The 27,613-nt window shown below is 37.1% G+C and overlaps 3 protein-coding genes across 7 annotated transcripts in view; 1 reads left to right on the top strand and 2 right to left on the bottom strand.

Annotated features, from left to right (window-relative positions):
- The window catches only part of LOC132980014 (P2X purinoceptor 5-like), a 103,066-nt gene extending 81,131 nt beyond the window's left edge, over positions 1 to 21,935 (bottom strand). The window contains exons 1-12 of one of the 2 annotated variants that reach the window (XM_061045871.1): positions 21,761 to 21,931; positions 20,770 to 20,920; positions 20,261 to 20,332; positions 12,679 to 12,754; positions 12,335 to 12,431; positions 12,111 to 12,191; positions 11,840 to 11,981; positions 11,134 to 11,270; positions 10,855 to 10,948; positions 8,526 to 8,591; positions 8,359 to 8,441; positions 5,343 to 7,327 (exon numbers count right to left, since the gene is read on the bottom strand). In XM_061045871.1, coding sequence (XP_060901854.1) covers positions 7,249 to 7,327; positions 8,359 to 8,441; positions 8,526 to 8,591; positions 10,855 to 10,948; positions 11,134 to 11,270; positions 11,840 to 11,981; positions 12,111 to 12,191; positions 12,335 to 12,431; positions 12,679 to 12,754; positions 20,261 to 20,332; positions 20,770 to 20,920; positions 21,761 to 21,885 — 1,203 coding nt within the window. In that variant the 5' untranslated portion in view covers positions 21,886 to 21,931 and the 3' untranslated portion in view covers positions 5,343 to 7,248. Of the gene's footprint in view, positions 1 to 5,342; positions 7,328 to 8,358; positions 8,442 to 8,525; positions 8,592 to 10,784; positions 10,949 to 11,133; positions 11,271 to 11,839; positions 11,982 to 12,110; positions 12,192 to 12,334; positions 12,432 to 12,678; positions 12,755 to 20,260; positions 20,333 to 20,769; positions 20,921 to 21,760 lie in introns of those variants that run through there. The other variant, XM_061045872.1, reaches the window with a different exon arrangement.
- On the bottom strand, positions 1,943 to 3,068 carry ly6d (lymphocyte antigen 6 family member D). Its single transcript, XM_061045860.1, has 3 exons — positions 2,911 to 3,068; positions 2,526 to 2,627; positions 1,943 to 2,436 (listed from the first exon to the last, which is right to left on the bottom strand). Exons 1-3 carry the CDS (start codon positions 2,957 to 2,959, stop codon positions 2,351 to 2,353), a joined length of 237 nt encoding a protein of 78 aa, XP_060901843.1. The 5' UTR covers positions 2,960 to 3,068; the 3' UTR covers positions 1,943 to 2,350.
- Positions 21,936 to 23,410: 1,475 nt separating the features above from the next.
- Positions 23,411 to 27,613, top strand: part of LOC132980007 (uncharacterized) — an 11,407-nt gene continuing 7,204 nt past the window's right edge. Inside the window, exons 1-3 of one of the 4 annotated variants that reach the window (XM_061045859.1) lie at positions 23,411 to 23,612; positions 24,467 to 24,802; positions 24,973 to 25,074. In XM_061045859.1, coding sequence (XP_060901842.1) covers positions 23,552 to 23,612; positions 24,467 to 24,802; positions 24,973 to 25,074 — 499 coding nt within the window. In that variant the 5' untranslated portion in view covers positions 23,411 to 23,551. The remainder of the gene's footprint in view (positions 23,613 to 24,466; positions 24,803 to 24,972; positions 25,075 to 27,613) is intronic. The other 3 variants (XM_061045858.1, XM_061045856.1, XM_061045857.1) reach the window with 3 other exon arrangements.

Genomic DNA, 27,613 nt, shown 5'->3' with positions numbered 1-27,613 from the left:
TAAGGTCTTTTACCTGCTTTTTGTAACATAGCAATAAGTAAGATCTTTTACCTGCTTTTTGTAACATAACAATGAGTAAGGTATTTTACCTGCTTCTTGTAAAGTGTCTCGAGATAACATTTGTTATGAATTGACGCTATACAAACAAAGATTGATTAATTGATTGATTGTTACGTATTTGTGTCTTCTATGAATGCCTGTTTGTTATTTGAGACACAGAAACACATTTCAAGAACTAAATTGGACAAAAGTCTGTTAAAAACAGAGCTTCACTGTGCATGGCTAGGAGGTTCCCTAAATTTGCCGATTGCTCTGACTAATCAAAAACTAATTTGCTGTCAAGAATTAATTGAGCACTATTCTTAGCTTCAAGATGAGTCATTAGCTTCTTAGTTAGATGTCTTTCACTGTGTTTTGATTCCAGTCATGAGCTCAGGCTGCCAGTAACAGGGTGTGATGTAATCCCTCCTTCATATGACGGAGTGAATGAATGCTGCCCGGCAAGATTGATTCTCCACCTACCTGTATTTGTGACAGTATGGGTGTTGGTGGATTTTAAAGTTTTGTTTTTTATTGTCTGTATTAAAAAAAGATCTCCAAGAATAAGAAGACGATGACGTCAAGTAAGTGTGGCGCCAGAGGAGGCCGTTATCGACTTGTATGTATTCATGGGTTTAGCATTTTCCCTTTTTTTTTAAAGGAGCAATATGTAACTTTGACACCTAGCGTTTAAAATGACATTTAAGAGAGCTGTCTCCCCCCGCCCCCGATCCCTAAAGTCAAAGTGCATGCAGGTTGTTATGTCAGGGACACTGAAGCTTCATTGTTTAGCCAGCTCTGCACTCGTCTTGAGACCTTTCTGCATTCTAACCTCTCTACATTTTTTTAAAAGCATCTCAAATATTTATCTTGGTTGCAGTTGCGGTGCTTTATAGAAAACGCTGAGGCTTTTTTTAGGTTAGGTAGAATCAGTTTATTTATCTGAACCACTTTGCTTGCCCGCTTTCATCGTTGGAACACCTGTTGGTTTGCTGTTTGTTTGGCAGACTGAGGGTGGGCGTGCCGTATAACCACCTACTACTCTGGTCAAAACAAAAAGCAAAAAATTCCCCACAGGAATCGAAACTTAAGAGGAGGATATACTGTCTGCTGCGTTGTCACATAAGCCAGCTTTTCAACATTGCATGTTTCTTTAATGCCTGATATAGTAAGGTCATTTTATTATTTAATTCAGAAGACATCTTACATTTTGGAACTTTAATTACCTAATATATAAATGGACATTATACAAGCTTAAAGAACTTCATCTTGGCCACCAAGGCCGGATTGTGTTTATACACCTGAGCTTTAAAAGTGGCTGGTCTGAATGACAGTCCTCACACAGAGATGTATTTGAAAGAAAAAATTAGCTAATGTGTTACTGAAAATAAGCTGTTGTATTAACTTTCTTATTAAACCAATTTTACACAATGACTTGTAGCCATGTGCCAACAGTGTTTCTATGTGCGTCACACTGTTGATCAGTTGAACTCACAACACCATAATGAGGGTTGTTTTTGTGCCACATTGGTTTGTAGTTTAGCATCCTGTATATGTGCTGTTAGAGCAGGTTATAAAAACAAAACAGGGACCTGATCAATACAAGATAGAAGTAGAGTCGAGGGAAGAGGATGAGAGTCAGTGGTTGTAGGCAGTGATAAAAAGGTGATTTTTTTATGGATTTCTTGTAGGAAGTGAGTATGGGGAGTCTCTGATGACATTACGCTGTCATGCCATTTTGCAGTCCGACTATCAGAAGAGTTCATTTGTTTCTAAAGCAACATGTTTAGAACCTACAATGTCAGCGTATGAGAGCTGCAGTATTACTGGTCAAAAAGTTGGCTACTGTTAAAGTCTCCGGACATTTTTTTCTTGCATCACCAGCAAAAACACACATGAAACATTTGATGTGAACATTAAAGATATTTATTCATTTTTTGATTTTGATAGGTAGTCAAACTTTACATTGCAGCAGAGACAGAGAGCGACCCACATAGCAGCGGCTGTTGCAGTGACCCACTAAGTGACATCAGCAGTGGATTAAGCGTGTGTTTGTGTGCATGCGTGTGGTTGCCCCACTTCCAGCACTAGTTCATTACAAAAATTCATAGCTGTGACCACTAGAAGTGAGCAGATGTTGACAAATAAGGAAAAACAATTCAACATTTGTACATCTGGAAAACTCTAAATGACAAAGATTTATGACAGGATTAAAATCTTTCAAATAAGCAAGTCATCATCAATAACATTTTGATTTAAGAAATGCATTTTCTTGTCTATTCTATCAAAGATTTAGAAAGCTGGTTGATGCCTAGGGGGCATTGCATAAGTCCTCTTCGCAGCAGGAGGTGTGGTTGTTTTCAGTGCATATTTCAGCACAGGTACGAGAAACACTTCCTGTAAGAAATTCAAAAATATTAAATGACTCGACCATTTCAAAAATGTATGTTTTATGAAAAAAAAAAAAAAAAAAAAGGCTTACATACCAGAATGTTCTCGAACCATGCAGTAGTGGTCATTTGGGCAGTCTGTTTGCACAGTACAGTGGTCATCAGCGCTGTTACAAGTAAAACATCTGATGCTGAGCACTGATGAGGAGACAAAATCCATCAAAGTTGGTTTCAAATTTGTTGCAACATCACGACGAAACACAGTAACAACAACATTTATATAAATGACATTGGGCCAGTAGTGGATTCATTAAAAAGCTTTTAATCGTCAGGAGACATTTTCCATTCTCTTAAAGGAAACAATGCTGCTCCACTAGTGAAATGCCTCAACCTGTGTTAAAACATATTTTCACCTCTAGTTTATTATGGCTTTGTAACGACAATACAAAAATGTAAAAAACAAACAACAAAGTTGACTCACCTTGAGTGCTACACAGCAGGAGCAGCAGTGTGAGAAGCAGGACCTTCATGTTGTCTGATGGTGTGTGATATGACCCTCCGCACTCGCTCTTTTATACTGACAGTCTGGAACACAAGTCACATACCATCCTAGAAATGTTGAGTACTTCCTTGTACGCTGTTATTCCAGTAACTCTATTGTTCAAAAGTTTAAAAAGAATGTCAACGCTTGACAAGGCGTGATTAATACTTTTCATACTTTTGATTTAGAGAAAGATGTAGGTCAGGTCGTCTTTAACCCTCTCCTATTTGGTTTTAAGGATTTTGTTAGTACTCTTTGCATATGAGATGAGCTTTATACCTGGACAATGAACATTACTGCATCAGAAAATATGACATTTTTACAAGGTCAGGTGTTTTTATCCAAACTTTGTTTCTGAGGGAGCATGTACTATGAGGTTAGCTTTGGACAGGTCTAACCAGTGAGACAACTAAACTCCCACAATAGAACAATACTAGTATGATTAGTTTGACCTGGGTTTTCCCTGGTTTATATTTATATTGGTTGGGAACTGGAGGGTCGCCGGTTCAAGACCCGGTGGAAGTTGGTCTGGTCGCTCGAGAGATGGTCACCTCCCAGAGTATTTTGAGTGCAAAATCAGAATTTCAAAGTATATAAAATAAAATATAAATATATTACAATTTCAATTGAAAAAATGTTAGTGTGTGAGAAGGAAACAACTCAAAAGACTTGAGATTAGTATTTAACACATTCTTCTTCTGTTCCAGAGAGGCAGAGGTTTGTATAGTTGTAGTTGGCATGCTATTTTTAGGATTAGAAAAGTTGTTATTGATATAATTGTTGGTGCTGTGTATACTGCTCTGTCTGTCTGTCTTTATTAGTCCATGTTTTTAGGCATCTGGTTATCCACCTAGAGCCTAGTTCAGTTGGAGGTTTCCTGCTTTTCACAAGGAAGTTTGTCCTAGCTGTTGTTGCCAAGTGGCAATAAACAATACAACACAATACAGAAAAAAACTTTATTTTTTTATTTATTCTATATGAACCAACTAGGACGGAGTGCATCATAATTAATCCAAACGATGTAACTGTGTCAACACCAGAAAGTCAAGTTTTTTTTTTTTTTTGTGATCAATTTTTTTAAATTTATGTTTACACATTGTCACTTACAATAAAGGAAAAACAAGATGTTGTGGCAGACAAAAGGGGCAAACTAAGACTGAATCATCTCTCTCCCCTGGATTACCACAACACAGAAAGTATACAAATAAGTAAAGAATAATGGCAATGAGGGGAAAGTTTGAGAAAGTCAAGTTTGAATGTGAAACAAAAAGTTGTACTCTTCCATGAAATGTCTTTGAAGGTGACGAACATGAAGTTGTTCTTTTGATGGAGAATTGCAAGACAATGTGGACATTTTGTGTTTTTCGCCATCCAACTTGCTTTTAATTATGCAAAAGTTAAGCGCTATATACTCATCAACATATAGAAGCATTCATGTGAATACTTCTGCACGTGTTACTGACTCTTCACATATTTGACTCCATTCAGGAAAGTAAGAAATGGTTGCATGTTTAGTCCCATTTACAACAAATCAAACATTTGATCTGTTATCGAGTTTATCTGCACAGTTTGTTTTTCTTCCAGCTCACTAAGATACTTTAATTCTCTGCACTAACTTGTTATTCAAGTTTTTTTGAAAGTGGGTGGATCAGCTCTCACCAAGCTAAATACTTGTCATATGAAAAATCAATCAACCTGTCCTTTCGTTTTACACCAGGTGTTTACAGTGATAAAAGACTACACTGCTTAAGAGATAATACCACAGAGGAATCTTTACATGTCAAGGTTTTCATACTTCATTTCAGGTAGAGAAAACGTGTTTAAAACCCTAAAGTATCACACAAAACATTTATCTTGGATAATTTGGGAACACTTTGTCTGGATCAAGTTTTTGTATTATTGAAACAAAGAGGTGTGACTGTACTGCCAGCCCAGTAATGTGGCCTGTGAATATACAAATAAGTGAGGGTCAGCACTAAAACTGCTGTACTAGAGCTCTAGAACCCCCTTTTCAGGTTCAGGGTCACAGGGGGGCTGGCGCTGATTCCAGAAGAGGGGTACACCCCTAGACTTGTCTCCAGTCAATCACATGTCTGACACATAGAAAGAGACAACCAGCCACACTCACAATCACACCTGATGCAGACCCACCAATTAACTTAACGAGCATGTCTTTGGACTGGAGGAAGCTGGATTACCCAGCATGCACGGGGACAACATGAAAGCCCAACACAGAAAGTCCCTGTCCGACGGGTATTCAAACAAGGAACCTCCTCCCTGTGAGGCGACAGCGCTAACCACAGCACCACAGTGCAGTGATCACCTCCTTTCTTAAAATAAAACATGAAGTCTAAACTCAGTTCACTGCATGATGTTTGTCTTAAAAATCTTTATTGGCACATTAACATTCAAGCAGAAATTTCTTCTGCATCAATACAAGTTGGTAAACTCAGTTCACAAAGTAGCATAAATGACGATGGGGAAAAAGCTGCTGAATGCGAGTCATGTATTTAATATAAGTCCCTTCAAGTACAAAATATTTACATCACATCAAAAGATCATTCCTCTTCATTTCTCCATCAGTCATTTTCATTGACAATCTTTTGGAGTATCACAGGAATAATACATAAGATGCAAAGCAGGGCAATGAGAGGGAGTGCAGTCAGATGGGGCCCCTTTAGGGAGGTTTCCTTTTTGTCATTGCATAATTTGCACATTTTGAGCTACTGCTGCGGTTTAAAGTTTGTCAGCCCTCCACGGCCCCCTAGTGGTCTGGGGCTCCAAGCAGTTGCCTGCCTCGCCTGTAGACAAGTGGCACCACTGCATCCTCCATGTGAAGTTGTTGCATATTTTCCTCGCAGGGAAACATTTTGATGGGTTTTGTAATTTGCCTAAGCTTAAAAAACGTAGCACGATGGCCTTTGCTCAATGTAATTTCTTCTAACTGATACCCCCTTTCACTGGTGAAATAAGCATATAGTATAGTTGTACTGTTCCCTCTGACCCATGTTAAGAAGTCTTTTATAATCTACACGCCTCAAATTCTTAAAAGAAACCAGCAAAAGAAAAAATCTGGTTCACGCTTCAAATCAAGTGCCAAGTGCGTTGCTTTTTTGCAACCAATAATCTTGGCCTCTCTTGATGTTTGTGCAGTCAGGGAGAAGAGATTCAAAGTACTTCTGAGAAATAGCTTTGTGTTACAGAGGTGAGAACTTCCTTCAGGTGCTCTACCAAAGTGTCAGCTTGCAAATGCGTGCGATTTCTAGAATGTGTCAAACAAGAGGCCTCTTTCATCAGAAAGAGTACACCAGACCTGAAGTCTTTTAAGATGTACAAAACAAAAGGTCAAGTTAGGGTTCAACTGCCAGCCAACCCACAGCTTCACTGGTTGTCATTTACAATCATAAGTTAAGCACAGTGTAAAAAGCATCTCATGGTCTTCACAGAACTCTCTCAAGCTTTAATTACTCTAACTTTCAGAAGTGCAATGTCATCATTCAAAGCGGTGTCATAATAAACATTTGAATATTCAGAGTATCAGGGTCACCACTCCTGTGTCTCTTCTGAGGTGAGGTTTCCAAAGTGACTTATAAAAATATGAAAGGGAATAAAATCCTTCACTGAAATAATTTAGATTATAAAACATCTTCACATTCTTAAAAAGTCTGTGTGCATTTAGTTTATTAATAATTAAAGGTGCACTGTGGAGTTTTGGTGGTGACATTTGAAAGTTGGAGAAGTAAAACAATTCTTTGCTATATTTTCTGAACTGAATACTCAAAATATATTCAAATAAAAAATGGGTCCCTGGAACACTGTTTAGAGCTTAGGAGCTACCAGGAGAGTTACGGTTTCACCACCATAACTTCTCATGTAGTATTTATCTTCAAACAGTGTTACAGGGACCACATGTTCCTCTGAGGACAGTTTGTGTGTAGAGTTATGAACATATACCACAGAATCTGTACATTTCTCCAACTTTCACATTTCTCTACAAAAACGACATAGTGCACCTTTAATGATTCTTGACAGCAAATGAGAAGATTCACTGCACACAAGAAGCTGAGTTAATTTTTATTCTTCTTTTTATTAAATTACACTCTCAAACAAACAAATTGTTACGTCCACATGGCTTCATCAGGAACTCTTTTCATTTGCTGTCAAGATGATGTTTCCTGCCATCACCTGCATCAACATTTAAGGACTGACAGTGCTGTGCACAGGGCATCCACCTGTTGAATTAAATATTCTCTTCAGGTTCTTCTTATTTGTTGATTCTCAACAATTATTTTGCAGACTTTTCTGCTCCATTGCATCCGTTCTGTCATCATCGTCGTCTTCTGTTGATTCTGTATTTCTGTGGAACGGAGACAGATTGTGGCAGATAATGAGCAGGAAATCAGAAGCTTTTTGCAGATAAAACTATAAATATTACAAGACAGGTTTAAGATTTGTATATACTGTATATACTGTGTATATACTGGCTACATATTACAACAACGAATAAGAAAAGTACATTTGTAGAAACAGTTTCAAGCCTTCCTTAAACTGAATATACCAAAACTAGTTTTATTTATTTTACTTTAAGAGCACAAAGCATGATTTTTTTCAAGTCAATGAATAAAGTTCAGCTTTATCCAAATAAAACTTTCATCTGGACTTGAGCTTATATAGTCCTATTCTAGTCTTCTGACGACTCAAAGCTCTTTTGCACTGCAGGTCACACCTACACATTCACACCCATTCACACACTGATGGCAGAGGCTGCTGAGTAAAGTGACCATCAGAAATGACTTAACCCATTCATGCACATGCATACGCTGCTGACGAAGCACCAGGAGCAACTCAGGCTTTGGTGTCTTGTTCATTTATCATTTACATTCGACATGTTGCTGCAGGAGCCGGGGATCGAGCCCCTAACCTCCCGGTTGAGAGACGACCGACTCTACCAACTGAGCCCCTTTAAATATGAGTGTTGCTTTCACAAAATGTGTTCATCATGTCCCTTGGACGAGCATTTTAATGGGAACATATAAATAATAGTACTTGCATACTTTCTAAATCCCTGCTTTTAAAACAGTGTTCATTCCTTACATTCTTGATAGTGGTAACTTTATGTGAGTATTTGTGTTTAAGCATTACATTTACAATTCAAATATCCTTTTAATTCACAAAAATACCAACAATATAACAATTTTAGTTGATTATATTATGCATAATCATAGTTCCCATCTTTTTGGGCTGATCTGAAATCACAATGCTTTCATAGGATTAAAACTAGGGCTTTGTTGGATCTCATCACTCTTTTAAATTAAAAGCTGACATGAGGTCAAAGACATATCCAAATCCAGAAAACCCTGAATCCCTACTGGTTCATTCATCGCTCACCTGGGTACTTCAAACTTCCACTGTCTATAAGAGTTGCCTTTTTTCATCAGGTAGAGGAGGACCATGTCACAGAGGAAAGCTCCCTGTTGAAGGATGTTTAATAAAGTGATGTAACTGACACAAAAATGTCTGAAAATGCTGTTTAGAAAATGCATTATGGTACTTACAGCACCCATCAAAGCCAGGCCTGCTGCAAAGTTGATGGCTGTTGGTACGACGCTGAACCTCCCGGCCTAAGGATAATGATTCAAGAACATATTAAGAATTAGAATGAAAGGACAGTGTGCATGTTTTCAAAGATGTATTTGAACATGATTTAATGATTATTAGTGTAATACCTTATAGAGTTTAGAGATATTAATATGATCTTAGTTTATCCTAATATTAATAATGTTGCATTTATTATTCAAATAATGTCACATCACAATGCTTTGGTCGAGTTAAACCTGGAACCTGGTCAGCCAGACCAGAGAGGAATCTATGATGAGATTGTTATGTCCACTCTTATATGCAGACATCTGTTTGTAGACATTAATACAAATCCCCACCGCCCAGTATGCAGCCAATCCCTGCCTAAACGTTGGTCTTTAACTTCTCTGACCGAAAATGACAACAACAAAATAATACACTTCTTATACAAATGCTGTTACAGGTGCTGCACTCATATGCACATAAATAAAAACAGTAGAGGAAATGCATGTAGCGCCATTCCTTCAGAAAGTTTGCCACTGACAAGCTGTAACTTAATTCTGACACGACAGACAGGATATGTAATCCAGTTTAAGCAAAGTGGTAAATGACATCATCAAATGGTAGAAAAATGATGTGCCTAGTGAAGCGCTCTCTCACTCTGTGTGCCTCTGAACGTGATGTCACTCAGTCAACATATGCATGACACATGAAACTTATGTAGACATTCAAAATGTTGCTCTTATCTAGTCTAACACTAAGGTGGTATGGTTGACCCCGTTGACCCTGTTGCTAGGTATGACACATTTGTTTTTAGGAGCTGTGGTTGGTTGATCCCAAGGAATTGATGAAAAAAGTGCTAACGAACATATAGACGAAGAGTGAAATGGATTATGCCCAATCATAGAATCTAGTGAGACTGTGTGTAATTATGAACACTATAAAATGATTATCGCTGTGTGATAAAGTGTAAGACGTACTTTAAAAGTATAAGGCCAACAAAATGTTTGAAATCACATGCACACTTCTGCAGCAGCCTCTTCACTTATTAGTTATATCAGCAGGTAAAGAGCCTTAATTAGTGATTGGAATCACCTGTGGAGGAAATCACTTGTGTTGGGACTCAACATGCATGTCTAACTTTGTACTGAAAGATGGATAGAAATGTCTGCAAAAATAATTTTTGTCTGTTTGGCCCAACAATGATTCAATAATATTCTTCATGTAGAGTTTGAAGAACATTTATCCATGTTCTCCTCAGCTTGAGAAACTCTTAAGCCTGTTCAAAGTCCTCCTCACTACTCATAACAGTTCTCTTAATGTGCTAAGAAGCTTTTTGAATAACTTTCACCTTTACAAGGATGTAGTCTCAACTTTAACCCTCAGGCATCAGTTAAATATACTACACTCTTAAGTAACTCAGGACAAAAATGGCCACTTCCAAAAAACTGCTATAAAAATAGAACAGATTGATATTTTTTTCTACTTTTTTCTGCATCTCTTAAACAACTTCAGCACTGCTCAAAACTATCAAACATTCAATCATTTTTAGGAATTTAACCCTTTAAATGCCAGTTTGATGACTTAATGTCACTGTTGTTATTTATGAAAAAAAACAACACAAAAATTAGTTATTTTCCATATAACAAATATGTGTTGTTTTTTTGTTTTTTTAATTAGTCTTGGATATGTCAAAGATTATCCAAAATATTGACTTTGATGTATTGTTAGTTTTAGTGTAGCATCAGATTTAACATGTAGTTCCCTGTTTGGACATTGGAGGGCGAAAATGTCCAATTTACAAAAACTGCTATAAAAATAGAACAGATTGATATTTTTTTTTTCTACTTTTTTTCCCCCATAAATCTCTTCAACAACTCCAGCCCTGATCAAAACTATCAAATATTGAATAATTATCAGGAATTTAACCCTTTAAATGTTAGTTTGATTACATGATTCTGGCATTTAAAGGGTTAAATTCCTAAAAAATTCAGTTTTTTGGAAGTGGACATTTTTGTCCTTAATGACTTCAGAGGGTAATAAACATGTTTCACAGTGTTCTATTAAAAAAATGAAATGTGCATTCCAAAATGTGTCAAGAGAGAGACTTTCTGACAAAATGATGGAAAGATAAAGAGGAAACATTTGACCAAATGGACAAAAATGTCCATAATGATGCATCAGGATAAAAATGTCATGACTCTAAGAATTTTGTCACCAGGAGAAACTCTCAGCACCTTTGGCATGTTAAGATGTTACTGCCCTCTGGTGGTTATATGCATAAATAACTCCTGTCACTACACATACCTTTCCATGCACTAAGATGGTAAATCGGATCCCGTAGACTTTGAAGAGAGACCTATACCTTTCACCATCAGCGTTTCTGAAGTACCGAGTGTGTCTGTTGAAAAGTTAAGGGGACAATAAGACATCACAAGAAATAAAAATGAAAGAAAGACAATGAAGCATTTAGTATTATTTTCTCCTCTGAAATCACATGTCCTTAACTGTATACAAAAATATGTGCAATGAATAGGAAAATAAGAAATGTGTGAATGTGCAACATAGATCTACAACGAGCCTGACCTGAAGTTAAATCCCAGTGTGATGGTCTTATTGGAGACACTGGTGTCAAGGCGAGTAAAGTAGTAAACTGGATTGCAGTTAGAGTAGCCTTTATCAAGGTCACAGTCCCACTCTATCAGTATGCCAATGGAGCCACCCTGGAAAACAGAATACAAGTTGGACCATACTGAATGTGCCTCCTAAAACAAGTCGGTTTAGCATGGTAAACATTCCACTTCCTTATACCGTATACATCTGACATTACAGTCCTACAGAACCAGGGGCATGGCCACCTTGATCCTCAATCCATTATGGTATACGTAAGAACATACAACAGAAATGTAATCATAGTTTGGAATGCTTCTTTAGCATTTCTTAATGTGTTCATTACCAGCTTCCAACTCTAATAATGTGGTGGAAATTAGATCCAAAGATCCAAAATGTACATTAGTTAACTGAAGTTTACATCTGCAGTTTATACTTAAAACACTGATTCAACTCTCCCTTTCCCCAAAATAAAAACCTGTACACGGCACAGTGCTGCAGTGATTGGAATGGTTGATTTCTGGATATTTCAGTAAAATCATGTTACCTGGGATTAGATTCTGATGCATCACTTAGCAGGTTTGACTTTAAAAATAATCTCAATGATGTTAACGTTTCAGTTTAAACGACTGGATCTATTCAACAACTCTTGACTATGTGCACTGGAAAAGAAAATACTAACAATTGTGGCCATGTCCTGGAAGTTGTACCCAGCTCTCCTGGTGATGTCTCCCAGGCGAAAGATGGGGCAGTAGGGGTGGAGCTCCTCGTCATATCGGCATTTCTTCAAATAGGTGTCATCGTTTGTTTCAAGAACGTTTGACCTCAGGGTTAAGAAACATAACTGAACAGATATATTTGTGTTCAATGCTCACTGTACACAACTGTTTCCAGTCAACAATTCAAAGCTAACAGTTCTTGCAGTGGTTATTGTGAGGTTTTTTTAAACTTACTTTGAAAAAGCAAATTTCGGAAATAAGATGAAGTTCTTGATGTAGATGGTGAAGTTTTCAGCATTTGCCAGCAGAGGTCCTCTAAAAAAAAAAATGTCTTAGTGTCTGATATCTTGTATTGATGTCATTGCCCAAACTAAGCTGTTTTGTAGACAAAACGTTTTATGTATATTAATGAAAAAACCTAGCATACATAAATATAGCGTTAAACAGTTTCCCCTTACTGTGGTTTAAACTTTCTTTCAACAGGACACCAGCCGTAGATTTCACAGGAACCATTGGAATTGGAATCTTTTTTCAAGCATCGACCACTCATAAGTCCTTTACAAAATATAAAAGAAGACCATAAAAATCTAACGTGAAAAGGTTTTTCTTTTTTTTGACTGAAATGAAGGCTACAGATGTGAACAGTTCATACTATACCTATGTCAAATATCTGGATAATTGTCCTGCTTTTAATCACATATACTTTACATGTTTTCCCTTTTTAATTAATATTTAAACTTGTTTATTTTAAAGTGATACCAATGACATTATGGTAATGTAAAATCAGTTGTTTCTCTCTTACCATTACCAGCCACTACAATCTTTCCCTTTTCACAGTCGTCATTATTATTACAGAGGCCATCCAGAACTGTGGGGCTCTGAGGACAAACACCACAGAAAAAGAAATATTAAAGTTGAACAAACCTGTTTTTGTTTCCAACAAATTATTTCTGATTAAAAGTATTTTATTAGGAAGTGTGCTTGATTAAAAAGCAATGCAATTTAATATTAACGGCCAATGCAAACATCTCCTTATCCGAGGTATTGAGGCACATTTTGATTGAGAAAAAAGGGGAAATTACTTGGTCTTTGTTTGTGACATATATCTATCACAGCACACATATCTGTCTTGAGCTTGATGTATAAGGTACGACGGACGATTAGGGCCATGTTAAATTTTTATTTTTTTGTAATTTTGAGATTAAAGTCGTAAATTTACGAGAACAAAGTCTTAAATTTATGAGCTTAAACTCGTAAATGTACGAGTTCAAGACCAGCCTGCGCAAAAATGATGAAAGTAGAAAATGATGAAAGTAGAACTCTTAAAGTCTTTTCCTCTGCAGACAGCTTCCTCCCAGTCAGTGTGGATCTTTCTTCAGTTTCTTGCAGAATCTTTTCAGGGTCCTGATATTTTATGACAATGTGAAGATGATGATGTGTCAAAAGCATGTGTAGTTTCATATCTGCATAAGTAAACAACACAACTATTTGTGTCTGTTATCGGTCTGCCTTGTTAAAGTGTCTCATGTGCAGAGACAGTTTGTGTCCTGTTCATCATTTTACAGATAAACAAGGTCTTTCAAATTGAAGTGAAAACTTCTCTTCAACTGTTTTTACCGACTACACAAGGAAGTATCCTATTTCCTTATTAGTGAAACCTTTAGGACAAGATGCTCCATGTTTGTCATTTGAGAACAGGATGCTGCTGCTCTTCTGATATAGACTAAAATAACCACTTTATTCTTTAAAGACTTCTACTTTCATCATTTCCACGCAGGCTGGTCTCGAACTCGTTAATTTACGAGAATAAAGTTGTGAATTTACAAGTTTAATCTCGAAATAAAAAAATAAAAAATAATTTTTTAACATGGCCCACATAGGAACAATAATTATGATGATGATGATCAGCGCATTGACTCTGTGGTGCAAAGCAGGCGGTGAACACCTCAGCTATTGGCAGGTAAGAATGATAAATAGTGATTACCTGCTATTGTTTGCAAAGCAGAGAAAAATAAAGTAAACCAGAAGATGAACAAATGTCTTTAAATAAGACGAGGTATTTGACAATACATCACTCTGACTTCTGATGACCAGTTTGAGGTGTGAGGTTTTTGAGGATAGTTAAAGAGGAACTCAAAGATTAAGCGATAGAGCTGTATTTTTTTTCATTAAAGTAACTTTTCATATATTTTTATTGACATAAATAGGGATTATCATAACATACATGTTGACTGTTATTTTACAAATTAATCTAGAAGTAAAATTGTATTAACAGGGGTATAATAATAATAATAATAATAAATTATAATAATAATACATTTTTATAATAATAATAAATGAATTATTATTCATTATAATAATAATTATAATAATAATAATATTATTATCAGGGACAAAGAGACCGGGAAATCTCGCGGGTTCGGGTCTGTGAAATACGACAATTATTATTATTAATTATTGTTATTATTATTAAATTGTTACTATTAATTATTATTATTATTATATTGTTGTTATTATTATTAATAATAATAATTAATTATTAATTATTATAATCTCAGCAGTATCAGGGTTTCTGTGAGTATCTAAGAGATCTTTAAATACAAGATAAGAATTGTCCATGCAACTATGTCAAATGCAGAATGTAAATGAAGTTTGAGTGTGTTTCTGAACACATGCTGCCTGCTGCGTCCTTTTTAAATCTGATGAGAATTATCATGAAAACAGCTTTTGTGACAGCTGCCCAATTACCTGCTTGACAGTAACATGTTCCATGAGAATTAAAGGCTCCTGCTCAGGGACAGGTGGCTTTAAGGAGAAGGGGCACTAAGAACTGAAATGTATACATTATATATATTTTATGGCTGTTGTTGTATGGTAGTTCCTGTTTGGGTTATTCCTATTGGCTGTTGCAGTGAGGCACGGGACCACAAGAGGCTGAATTTACATACCAGTGCCCCCCTGAAATTCTCTAGCTACGGATATAACTGTGAGAAAGATGGATGAAATAATCAACACACACACGTACACACCGAGAGTAGACAGAGATGTGAGCCTTTGTTAAAATTAAAGTATTCTTGCTAAGAGGAAGCGCTGACTGTGAGTGCTGTGCCACCATGCATCATGTTTGACTGCTACAGCTCCTCACCAATCGACAGAGCCCCTGAAGTCCCAAGACGTGTAAAAGATTTATTGAGCATACAAGTTATTGTCTTGCTCCCACACATTTTTATGCATTCAAGTTAAACTCTTGTGCTCACAAGATTATTCTTTTTTTTTTACTTTTTGGGACTTCAAGGTCTCCGTATCAATCAGCCTGAATCCATCTTTCACTATGTATTTCTGCACAAAACACTGATGAACTTCATGAAATCAGTATTAAGTTTGAAAGAAACAGATGTTGGTGGGTGACCACCTGTAGTAGTGTCAGTGCCACCTGAGACCCATGTACACAAATTGGAGGAAAGGGAGAGTGCCTCATCCCTTATTAGCTCAGCAGGAGCATTTTCCATAGGCCTATTACCGTCATCATCAACATTATCAATATCATCACCATCACAGTTTCCACTTCCATCACCAGCTGTGTCTTCATTGATCTCATTCTCAACATCACCATCGTCATTGGCACTGTTACTTTCCTTCACGGAATTAGCTGGGTGCTCCTGACTAACATTTGCTTGGCTAGTAGTGTTTACGTTATTGGAGTTAGCAACAGGAGGAGACTTGCCGGGTTGAGTTGTCAATGAGAAAAGGTTTGTGAGCAGGACACGAGGCCACAAGATTCTTCCTTTGCTCTTGCTCCTTACGCTTTAGTGCACCCGATCATATTCTCTTCACACTTGGAGTTATTGGAGCCTGAAGCGTGGACGTGTGTGGATATAGATTTCTGAGGGAACAAGTTTGGATTCCTTTGACCAATATGTGGCGCTGAAGCAGCCGAGGTTATCAACAAGTCTTCTCTTTACCACGTCTGTTTGTTTGTTTGTTTGTTTGTTTGAAGTTATATTTTTTGGCCTTTTTGTCTTTATAAGATCGGACAGCAGGAGAGAAACAGGAAGTGTTGGGAGGAGAGGGTGTAGGACGACACGCAGAAGAGTGCCAGGAGGTTGAAGTCAGATTGGAACCAATGGCCGCAGCTTCTCTTCAGAAAGTGCTATGAAGTGATGATGGCAGTTTGTCTGACCTGTGTTGTAAATGTTTTATCAAAGCAATAACTGATTAGCTTATCAAAGTGAACTCTCGTCTCTTTCTTACTTCCTGTTTCATTGAATCTAATACACGTTTCTCTGAAATCATGTGACAACAAAAGATGCTTCCTCCAGATATAAACCCATGGATAATAAGATGAACACCAGAAATGTCAAATAACAAACATTTATACTTTAAATTAACTCCGATCAGAACTTCACATATTCACTGTATGACATAAAAGCACAGCGTCCTCTTCTCTGTCACCAGCATGTGTGTTTAAGTGTGAAAAATTAAAAAATTGAAAATGGTATTGATAAAAACATTGCTTAAATGTAACTAATAACTATCTGTGAACATCCTGTCCAAATTTGGTGACATTCTGATTCTGATTCCCAGAGATACATGTGATAAGGCTAGAGCTGTCCCTTTTGGAGAAGCCCTAATTTGACCTATTTTCGTTTTTTGGTAAGATGCATAAAACATCCAAAAAAAGTTATTTTGCAGTAAAATATTTTTACACAACCATCCGTTTCATAAACTAGACATCAGAACAGATGTGGCAGTTCCTTTTCCTTCAGAACTATCACACCAACTGATGTCCAACAGGTCACTGATGGTCTAAGCTCTGGATGCTGTGCTGGTCCAGATGGTCTGGAGATTAAGTTCTTTAAACTTGCCTCTCATATTTTATCATTTCCCCTGGCTGATTTATTTAATTTATCTCTTGCAACTGGTAAAACTCCCTCATCCTGGAAATGTGCCAGAGTAACCCCTCTCCATAAAGGGGGTGACCCCAAGGACATCAATAATTATAGACCTATCTCAATTATTAATAGTATTGCAAAAATATTTGAAAAACTCATCTTTAATCAATTATCTAAATATCTTAATGATCACAACTTATTATCAACACACCAAACCACTCGACCACCACTGCTCTACTAAAATTCACCAATGACATACAGTCAGCATCTGACAGCAATATGTCTACAGGTGCTATATTTATTGACCTTGCTAAAGCATTTGACATGGTTGATCACTATCTCCTTTTAGATAAACTACATGCTATTGGTCTCTCTACTGACTCTTTGTTGTTTTTCAACTCTTTTCTTCATTATAGAAGTCAATGTGTTTTTTTTCAGGGCAGCCAGTCAGACTTCAAGATTATTGATAAAGGTGTGCCACAAGGTTCATCTTTAGGTCCTCTATTATTCTCCATCTTCATCAATGACATCTCACAAGTCTGTTCTGACTGTCAAATTCATTTATATGCAGATGACACTGTAATATACTCCTCCAGTTCGGACATTTCACAAATTCAATACTCAATACAATCTGATTTTAATCTAGTCCAAAAATGGTTCTCTGTCAATAAACTTCTTCTGAATAAGAAAAAATCATATTTTATGTTGTTCTGCACTCGACCAGATTCTTTGCCCTTAACAAAAAACTGGCATATTAATTTCCTAGATGGAACAGCATTAGAAAAAGTAGATGAATTTAAATGTTTGGCTAGATTCCCAGTTATCTTTCAAACCTCATATCAACTCAATTTCTAAGAAAATACATGGTCGTCTAAAATCACTTTATCGTTCTGTTGAATGTTTTTCACTGCAAGTCCGGAGAAGAATCGTGACACAATTGGTGCTGCCAATCCTTGATTATGCTGATGTTATCTATGGGAACACCTCAGAGACAAATCTTCGACCTCTCACTACATTATACAACAGTCTCTGTAGATTTGTTCTGAGGTGTCCATATAGGACCCATCACTGCCTAATGTATGAGTCGTTGAATTGGCTGGCTCCCAAGTCCAGAAGGACATTTCATTGGTCGCTATTTACTTTTAAATGTATCTATTTTAATTTTCCTCCGTACTTGAAACAATTTCTAATCCCTTTCAGTTCACAGTATAGCCTAAGGCATACTGATCATCTATTTTTCCTCACACCAAGAATCAGGAAAGAAATTTGGTCGCCGTGCATTTAAATTTAAAGCTCCATCAGACTGGAATAACCTACCTCGCTCACTTAGATCTATCACCTCTTTTCATATCTTTAAATCATCTCTACTTACTGATTGTCAAACATCCTGCTCTTGCTTTTGATTTTCTTTCTCTGTTGGACTTAGTTTGTCTGGACCTGCTCTCCTCTTGCTTGCACTCGTGTACCTCATATCTACATGTATGTACTGTTCTGTACCTTGTGCCTTAATGTTGCGTACACTATGTGTATAAGTACTGTATAGTGTGTATGCATATATATATGCAGAGATTTTCCTTTCTTTTTTTATTATTATTATTATTATATATATATTTTGTTTTTCTTCAGATTTTTTCTGATTGTGTAATACTGGCTGGTTGGTGGGTGGCTAGGCTTGGGGGAGCATTAAGTGTGAGTGAATGTGAGTGTGTGTGTGTTTGTGGTGTAGGTGTCTCTGTGTTTAAATGTTTGGTATTATGTTTTGGATTTTTTATTTTTTTTTATTTTGTATTATGATGATTAATTTATGTTTTGTAAGGACCCCCTTGAAAATGAGATGATGCATCTCAAGGGGCTATCCTTGAAATAAATTACAAATTACAAATTACATGTTCAAGTTATGAAAAAATATGGTTGTGTTGTGTTGTTCTACCTCGGGTAGGGGTATCTCAACTTTTAGGGGCCCAAGTTCCTCTACTATTTAAGGGATCACTTGTATCTGTTCTGTCAATTCTCTTTTTTAATTTTTTTATTTAACCTTTTATTAACCAGGAAAAAGTCTCATTGAGATTCAAAAACTCTTTTACAAGATCGTCCTTGCCAAGAAAGGCAGCAGCTCAATTACAGGGTTTCAGACATAAAACACTTAACACTTGAACGACCGGCATTCTATCACTACTAGAAAGGCCATAGCGGTCATTTTGACTGTTTACGAATTATTTGCATATCATTTCAATAATCAATATCAAATATAAGAATAAATGGATCTGTAATGTTGTGAAAGGTATAATAAACTTCAGGACACAAACATAAAATTCTAATGCATTTGAAATTTGAATAGTTTATCGACAACCACGGGAACAGCAGCCGGCGTTTTTTGCGAATGGGAATGATCTCTGTATCATTCTCAGGTTCAATCTCAGAGCCAGTGTCAGATGAAGAGAGACCAGGAGACATCACTTTCCGTATCCGAACCTGCGCCTCCATCAGACTCTGCCTCATCAAGGCTCTGGAGCCTCTGTGGCAGCAATCCTCCTCCTTTCTGACATTTCGCTCCATTCTGTTCTAAATCAGATCCTAATTCACTCTATTCTGCCTTTTCAATGTTGATTAATTCAAATGTATGTCTCCTGTTCTTTCTGTATGGTTTTAGGTGGGTAAGCTTTCTTTCCTGCTTGGCTCGAGCGTTATAAACAATAGTTGCTAGGCAACAGCGATGCGCACCTTCAAGTAGTGGTGTGCGATATAACGATCTTAGATCGTGAAGGATTTTAACGTGCTGACGAGAGAGAGATCGTAGAACCGGGCTAATGTGTTTATTTTATCATGCTACAGTTTATGCTCCTACACAGACGCGTAGATAAAACATCTACAGTTGGATGTTTCTGCCTCTAGATCATAAAGACGACCTTTAAAAACATTGAAGGAAACCAGCTCCCGAAGATTTAAAGTATCTTGTAACCGATTCCAAGAAGATAGCTGGAGCTGCTACATGATTGGGCACAAATGACCCTATAGATAACTAGCTTGTATCTGTATTTTACTGAAAAGAAAACAATATCAAATAAAGTGATGTTAGTATTGAGAACTATTTTAGATTCGTTTTTTCCCCCTACTAAACTTAAGTACTTCTCTGGGTCTTTACTACCTAAGTCGTGCACATAGTCAGACGTCAAACAGTGAATAGTAATTAAAGTTATCACAAAACAAAGACAGCTGGTCTAATTCTCAGAACGCTGCATTTACACAGCACAACATGCCTTTAAGCAAGCCCATACTAAACAAATAACACACTTGTCTCTGAATTCAATGTGGGGAATCCTGGTGACAATCATGACAACAAGATGGAACTATTGGAACTGAATTTTAAAAGGGATTTTCTGTCAAGCCTTGAGTGAATCATGAACAGTGTAAAAATGTTTGAAGAGGAGAACAGAGCAGTTTCTCACCAATACAATTAGTCCGATTAAATCAGGTTTAAACACATATTCATACCTCAGCACAGTATCCCAGCTTCTGGTTTGGTGTCTCTAAGAAATTGGTCACAACAAAGAGAACAGCTTCTCCCTGTATGGGGAGAAAACACCATCAATTGCTCTTCATTATGACATGATAATGATGTTAATCTGACCTCTGCTAGCCTGTGCCTTTCACTACTGGTTATTCTTCATGTACAAGTGTTGCAGCATTCCTTCTCCTGTACCTGTTATGTTTGACATTCCCCGTTGAGTTTTCTCTTTTATCTTTAGCTACCTGTGTATCTGTTCTTCTGTATCAAGTTCTTAAGCTAAGCTAATTGGCCGCTGACTGTACAATTGTGTAAATCTTGTCACACAAGTCTTCCCACAATGTCTTCCAGTGTTTGGTAACCCAACCATTCTGTGCTAACATCTTAACTCAGCCCTGTCTGTGGTAACCTCAACTCAATCCTGTTTTAAACAACAAGGTGAAGTGAAAGCATATCAAGCACAGAAAGTTTATGCTGCTTTTGCATAAATGCAAACCTGTGGTGGGATGACATAGTCCTCAGGTCCCCACACAACCACACCAGATTCAGTTGTGTTTGTCACAGAGACACCTTTTAGTTTCGTTATCACTGAACTCTGGATGGCCTCGTCGGTCTCCTGGTAGCCTTTTTTGCTCACGAAAACCCACCTGTAGGTTCAAACAAAACTTCAACTGTCTGAAAGTTAAACTCTGTCCAGGAGTCTGCCTTCTTGGCATTAGAGTGAGAAACATACAGTCAATGCACAACAATTCATCACATTAGCCTTTCTGTCAGTGAAGAGTATTACTATGATGAATTGGAAAATACAACAAGTCTTTAGCATTGACAATTGGTTAAAATGGAACGGGCAGCCGCAGCCCTCTTGATTGACTGTGGAGATGAAGGACCCTGGAACTTTATAAGATTGTACTTGGAAAACAGGCTATATGATTGCATTTTGCTTATTATATTCTCTTGTGGAGATTTAAATCTAACACTTGTTTAGTGTAATACTGTTTTTTTTTTCACGTAATTGAACTCTTGTTGCTTTCCTCAGGCACATTGTGGCTTCTGTTCTTGAAAGTGTTTACAGTACATACTTTACCATACTACGTAACGCTTTACTACTTGTTTACAAGGTTTTGTTGCAGGGCACAACCGCCACCCTTACAAAGAACTTGTTTGACAACTAATATTTTACAACACGTGGTCTGGTCTGTTATTTGGCCAATAATTTAAGACTTAAAGTCAACATAATGATCGAAGATAGGCCTACACAGTACATAAACAGCTCACAAGACAACTAATCTTCTGCAGTTAAATGTATATTTGAAAATCAGATACGATGCCATTGGGATCAACATAAACTGAAAGACATACAAATATGAAGGGGTGCGGATGGGGGTTTAGGATTGGGGAGGTAGATGATGGCTGAGCAGTAGTTTACTGTACATATTGTACATATATCACCACTGTATAACATGAGAATGAACCGATAACTCACTTACCCTATAATGTATCCGAGGACAGATAACTGGATAAGTCTGTACAAAACCCCAACTCTCTTGTTTTTGGCGACAATGTACTTTTCCGTTTTGTAGTCAAATAAGGAGAGGAAAAAGTTCCAAGCCATCCTGCAGCTGCCTGCAGACTGTCAGCGCATAATAAGTGGCACGATGATCCACTCACAGCTCAAGGAGTTTTAAACGTAAACAGCCAGCAGGAGGCGGACACAGGCTACCCCTGAACTACTGCTCAGCCATCATCTACCTCCCCAATCCTAAACCCCCATCCGCACCCCTTCATATTTACAGTCTTTGTCCGCGTCGCGTCTCACCAGCGTCATGTCAGCATCGATTAGCAGGCTATACGTTTTGGCATAATGCCAAGAAGTCTGTCTTGCAACGTTAAGTCTATCCTAAATTGGCTTTTATCGTAGTATAAATCGCGAGTTTGAACTGAACATCAGACGCTCCATACATTGATCCGTCAATGAATATGTAATTAAATATTGTTTTAATAATAAAATGTATGTATGTAGGCTACAGAATGTATGTATCTATGTTTGTTTGTGTGTGTGGAGTCCGCACAGAGACTTGACCAGGCGACCCTCCGGTTCACAACCCAAGTCCCTACAGACTGAGCTACTGCCGCCCACTGGTAGAAGACCAGCATGCACCTGGGTGGGCCTATTGTTTTTTAACTGAGCAAGAGAGGCAGTAGGAGCCACGATTTTCTTTGTTCTTTTGTTTGCTTTCTTCAAATAAACCACCAAAATACCGCAGCTCTTGCATGGACATTGGACTTCTTTTGCCTGCGTACATCACATCCCCATGGTGCATCAGTGGTCATTTGATTATTTTTTATATTAGTTTATTTAGATTTTTTTGTTGTTTTTGGACAAATAGCCACTACAGTATGTATGTATGTGTGTATGTATGTATGCATGTCTGTGTGTGTGTGTGTGTGTGTGTGTGTGTGTGTGTATGTATGTATGTATACGTTATATGCAGACCTATCATAGGTCTAAAAAACATGCATAGGCCTACTGTACATACATACACGCACACACACACACACACACACACACGTCACTCACACACACACACACACACACATACACACACACACAGGCACGCAAGCACCCACCCACACACACAGGCACGCACACTCACACACACCTATGTTTACAGTCTATGGTATCAATGTATGCTTGTATGTCTATGTATGTGTGAATGTATGTACACTTTGTTAACATTAATGTATAAATATTTATGATACAATAATAGTTGGACACAGATTTTCTGCCTACATGGAAAAAGTGTGTTACTCTTTTTTTTTTTTAAATTTGGTTTAACACATACCCAACTAGAATTGGATACTAGGGTATCACAATTTATCTATAAATCAGTATCTGATGTTAGGTTGACATTGAGTCTGATTTAAAAAGGTTCTTCTTTTGTTTTAATACTAGGTGACAGAAGCTATCGCATGTGCTTTCTTTCTAACAGGAAATGGTTTGAAGGAAATGGTTCGAGAACTTGCACTCGTAGTGTGAAAAAATAAATATAGCCTATACGTAATATAAATAAATACGTATCAAATTTAATTTTAACCTGATCATCATAACATTTTTTAAAACGTTTGTGCAAACAATGTAGCTGTTATCTAAGGGGAAATATAAGGAGGCAAATTACTTCCGTATGCACATGAACTGAGGGTCTTGTGGTTTTGTCTCTTGATGCTTGGTGTTTAAAACAGTTCTACCACATTGTTAGTGGCATAAACAAGTAGTGACAATGAAAGCAGACATGTGGATTTTTCTCTTAGCAATGTGCTTCACACGTGTGTCTTCAAATGGTGAGTTCTTTGTGAAATTAGAGAATTGCATTAATTAGATTAATAGGTTCATTAATGATATGTCTCATTTTATGCATAAAAGTTTGATCTATTGTACTTTTTTCTGTCAATTTAATTCCGGGGTGTCCAAAGTGCGGCCCGAGGGCCATTTGCGGCCCTTGAGGGGATTTTTTGCGGCCCGTGACTTCAAATGAAGAATCAGAAGATTTTGAGGCCTTGATTAAGATTGGCACATTATCTTATTTTTCTTTTTCATGTTAACGTTAAGGGCTGAACAATATTCCTAAAATAGAAAATGTTCAGTGACATGTATGTTGTTGTTTTTTTTTAAATCTACAGCTTTTACTATTTTCCACATTTTTTTGTAAACTATGAAAAGAAAACCTACGCAAAGCGGACTGTTGTTTAACCATTTAATGACCTGAGCTAAATGCAGAAAGCTTTAAAAAAAAAAAAATGAACCACATTACAGGCTTGATTCTGAGAAAAAAACAAATAAAGTAGAACGAAGAAATCAAAATATTTGATTTCCTTTTATTAAAGGGTTTCTTTAGCGAGCCTTTTGATTCTGATCTACAAAGCCTTACTATTTTTTCAACTATATTTTAAAAAACAAAACCTGTGGCCCGCGAGCGATTCTAACACGACAATTTTGGCCCGCAAGAAAAAAAGTTTGGACACCACTGATTTAATTAGACACTGAAGTTGTGTGCTACTACTTTTCCATAATACTGTTTTAGTTTTTAGATTTAAATGATCTCCATCACTTTCTAATTTTAATTACATAATTCAGTTACAATTAAAGAAAAGTGTCCAAACCTTAAAATTCCCTGTATTTCTGTCTTACTTTTAAGATCAGAATTCTTGTGAGCAGTATTCAATGGTTTGTGAAATGCACAAACTCAGTGCTTCACTTGGTTCCTCTGTGCTACTCCCTTGCAACTTGAGAACAAGTAACATCACCCAGGTTTCATGGGCCCAATCTGCTGAGCAGGAACTTGTCCTCCTCACATCTGACGGTCGTATTCAGTTCTTGGAACCCAAAAATGGCCGGGTGAAAGCATTTCCAAACCAGGGCTCTGAGGGGAACTACTCCATCCGCATAGATGAGCTTAACGAATCAGACCTGAGGTGTTATCTTTGTACGTGGGAACAGGACTGCCTTCAGGTGCATTTGGTTGCTGTAAAAGGTAAAAGTATTTCTGTTTTAAAGATGTTCTAAAAATTATATGCGGCAACATGTGACCTCTTCCTTTCCATGGTCACAAACTTTGTAGGCCAGACACATGAGAGCGGACAAGTAAATGAGTTAGAGTTTCCTGTGACAGCAGTGTTTGTTAAACCACAACTTTCCGTGCAGGTACACTGAGTACGGACATCAAACTTCTGATTTGCGCCTGTGTTACTGCGGCTGTTTTCATACTGCTGGGTGTTGGCGGTTACTTCTGCATGAAATGCATATGTAAGTATCTGCAAAGTCTGCCACAATCAGTCTTTGAAGAAAAGCATGCCATGTATCAGTTCATTATCATGGATGGATGGTTGGATGCATGGATGTACACTTTACAATAAACACAATATTTCATATTTACTAGTGTTTATGAATGAGGAACTGACTACTAGTTAACCATTAGTTAATGGGTAGATAGTAACTCCTCATCACATTTAAGAGTAGCTAATGATTACTTAACAGAAAATCAATGCTAGATACACTCACACAACTACACACATTTTGCAAATAGTTACAAGGGAAGGAATGAGAACTAACTGCTAGTAAACCATTTGTTAATAGGTAGATAGTGAGTAACTTCTCATCCGATTCTGTAGAGTAGCTAATAATAGTTACTCAGTACTGAATCATAGTTACTCAGTACTGAATCATTACTTACCCAGTTTGTTTTGGTACCAGTTTTCAATGTCTTTCAACAGTGAATATATTATTTATATCAAAATACTCACAGAATAACAGGTTACATGCTAACAATAAGTTGTTTACTTAAAAAATAAACAAAAAAAACAATGGAAACCAAGGGGCTATGTCAACTTGTTTTTATCATGGAACTATTTTAATATACACAATGTTTGTTGGTCATTTTGTCCTTTACACCGCATCATCCTATCAGTTATAGGAAGACATCTGATCAATCAATCAATCAATCAATAAATTAATCAATCAATCAATCTTTATTTGTATAGCACCAATTTATAACAAATGTTATCTCAACACACTTTGAAAAAGACATTACTCATTGTTTTACTTACCTACCTTACTTATTGTCATATTATCAAAATGACAAAGACCCAAGATTAATCCATAATGAGCACAGCATTTAGTATAGCTACAGTGGCAAGGAAAAACTTCCTTTAAGAGGCAGAAACCTTGAGCGAAACTAGACTCATGTTGATCTGCCGAAACTGTGATGGGTTTGAAAAGTGGGATAAAAGTGGGATAAAGGGAGATCCAGGAAGAAGGATAGAGAAAAACAAAGCAACAGCAAAGTGGCAGGCGATCCCCCAACGACTTACGCAGCCTAATAACAAAGAATTCCAGAAATCCAACCTGGAGGTAACAAATACATGAACTACTATTTAGTGAAAATAGGCTGTCCTTTAAATGTGTTTTATGTGAGAGTTAAAGGACATCTTGATCAAATAGAACTCCTAGATTCCAGATACATAACTGATTAGTGTCATCAGGCTTCATTGATAAATTTAGTTGAGTATCATCTGCGTAATGAGAAACATTTATGGAGTGTTACCTCATAATGTTACCCAGAGGAAGCATATATAATGTAAAGAGAATTGGTCCAAGCACTGAACCTTGTTGCACTCCATGGCTAACTTTGGTGTGCATAGAGGACTCATCATTAACATGTACAAACTGAGATTGATCTGATAAATAGGATTCAAACCAACTTAAAGCAGTCCCTGTAATGCAAAGTAATTGTTCTAGTCTCTGTAATAGGATTTGATGGTCAATCGTGTCAAATGCAGCCCTAAGATCTAACAGGACAAGCATGCTAGGTTGACAAGGTGTAAGTAAGTTGTAATAACTTTACCGTTGCAGTCTCAGTGCTACAGTATGTTGGACTCGAAATCCTGACTGAAAATCCTCAAATAAACTGTTGCCATGGAGAAAGTCACATAACTGATGGGCCATCACTTTCTCCATGATCTTTGAGATAAAGGGAAGGTTAGATATAGGTCTATAGTTAGGTTCCTCAAGAGTAGGCTTTTTAAGAAATGTTTTAATTACAGCTACTAAATTATTAAATGACTGTAGCTGTGACTGATGCATTGGAAACCTGTAAACAAACAAACAAACAAACAAGACATTTTATCATCACTACTAAGAGGGTAACCTACATTTCCATCAAGATATGATGATGACTGGTCTGACTTTAATCTTCTTAAAAAAATGCAATTTCCTTAAATTTCTGTTATGTACTTTGGAAGATAAATTGTATTGTAATTTAATTGTCTAAGCCACAGCCACCGCAATGTATCTAACCACAGTAGCAAAACATTTCATAAACAGATGCTAGCATGCTAAAGCTAAGATCTACAATGCCTGAACAAGTAACAGCTATCAAATAGTCCAGTTTGCATGATAGCCTTAAGGTATACATTTTTAGCACTTACTGCAGTAGGAAGCCTTGAGTTTAATTTCCCTGTCCTACCACGCTCTGCAGGTACCGGACACTGGCATGGCCACCTTTTACTTTCGGAGGGGAGTGGAGGACTTCTTCTGTGAGGTGTATTGACAGTTGGCAAATAAGTTGCACTTCCACCACCTAGTGGTATGGAGTGTGGTTCAGAGTATCAACTGTTACTAGGGAACTAATGAGAAACTAACTAGACATTAACTAAACTAACTTTAGTTAATGTGTAGATAGTGAGTAACTACTCATCACATTATAAAGTAGTTAATGATAACTTAATGTGTACCATAAGTCTATGCGAGACTGAATTCTTATTAATTGTTCAGGCATATTAGCTCT

Source organism: Labrus mixtus, chromosome 9 (genome assembly GCF_963584025.1).
Source record: "Labrus mixtus chromosome 9, fLabMix1.1, whole genome shotgun sequence".
NCBI lineage: Eukaryota > Metazoa > Chordata > Actinopteri > Labriformes > Labridae > Labrus > Labrus mixtus.
This window is presented reverse-complemented; position numbering and strand designations above follow the sequence as displayed.

Bases quoted from the DNA above. Each gene is read 5' to 3' on its own strand.
- ly6d (XM_061045860.1), bottom strand. From the start codon at position 2,959: ATGAAGGTCCTGCTTCTCACACTGCTGCTCCTGCTGTGTAGCACTCAA. The intron at 2,628-2,910 runs GTGAGTCAACTT...TCTCCTCATCAG, and splicing joins CCTGCTGTGTAGCACTCAAG to TGCTCAGCATCAGATGTTTT. The intron at 2,437-2,525 runs GTATGTAAGCCT...AATTTCTTACAG, and splicing joins CATGGTTCGAGAACATTCTG to GAAGTGTTTCTCGTACCTGT.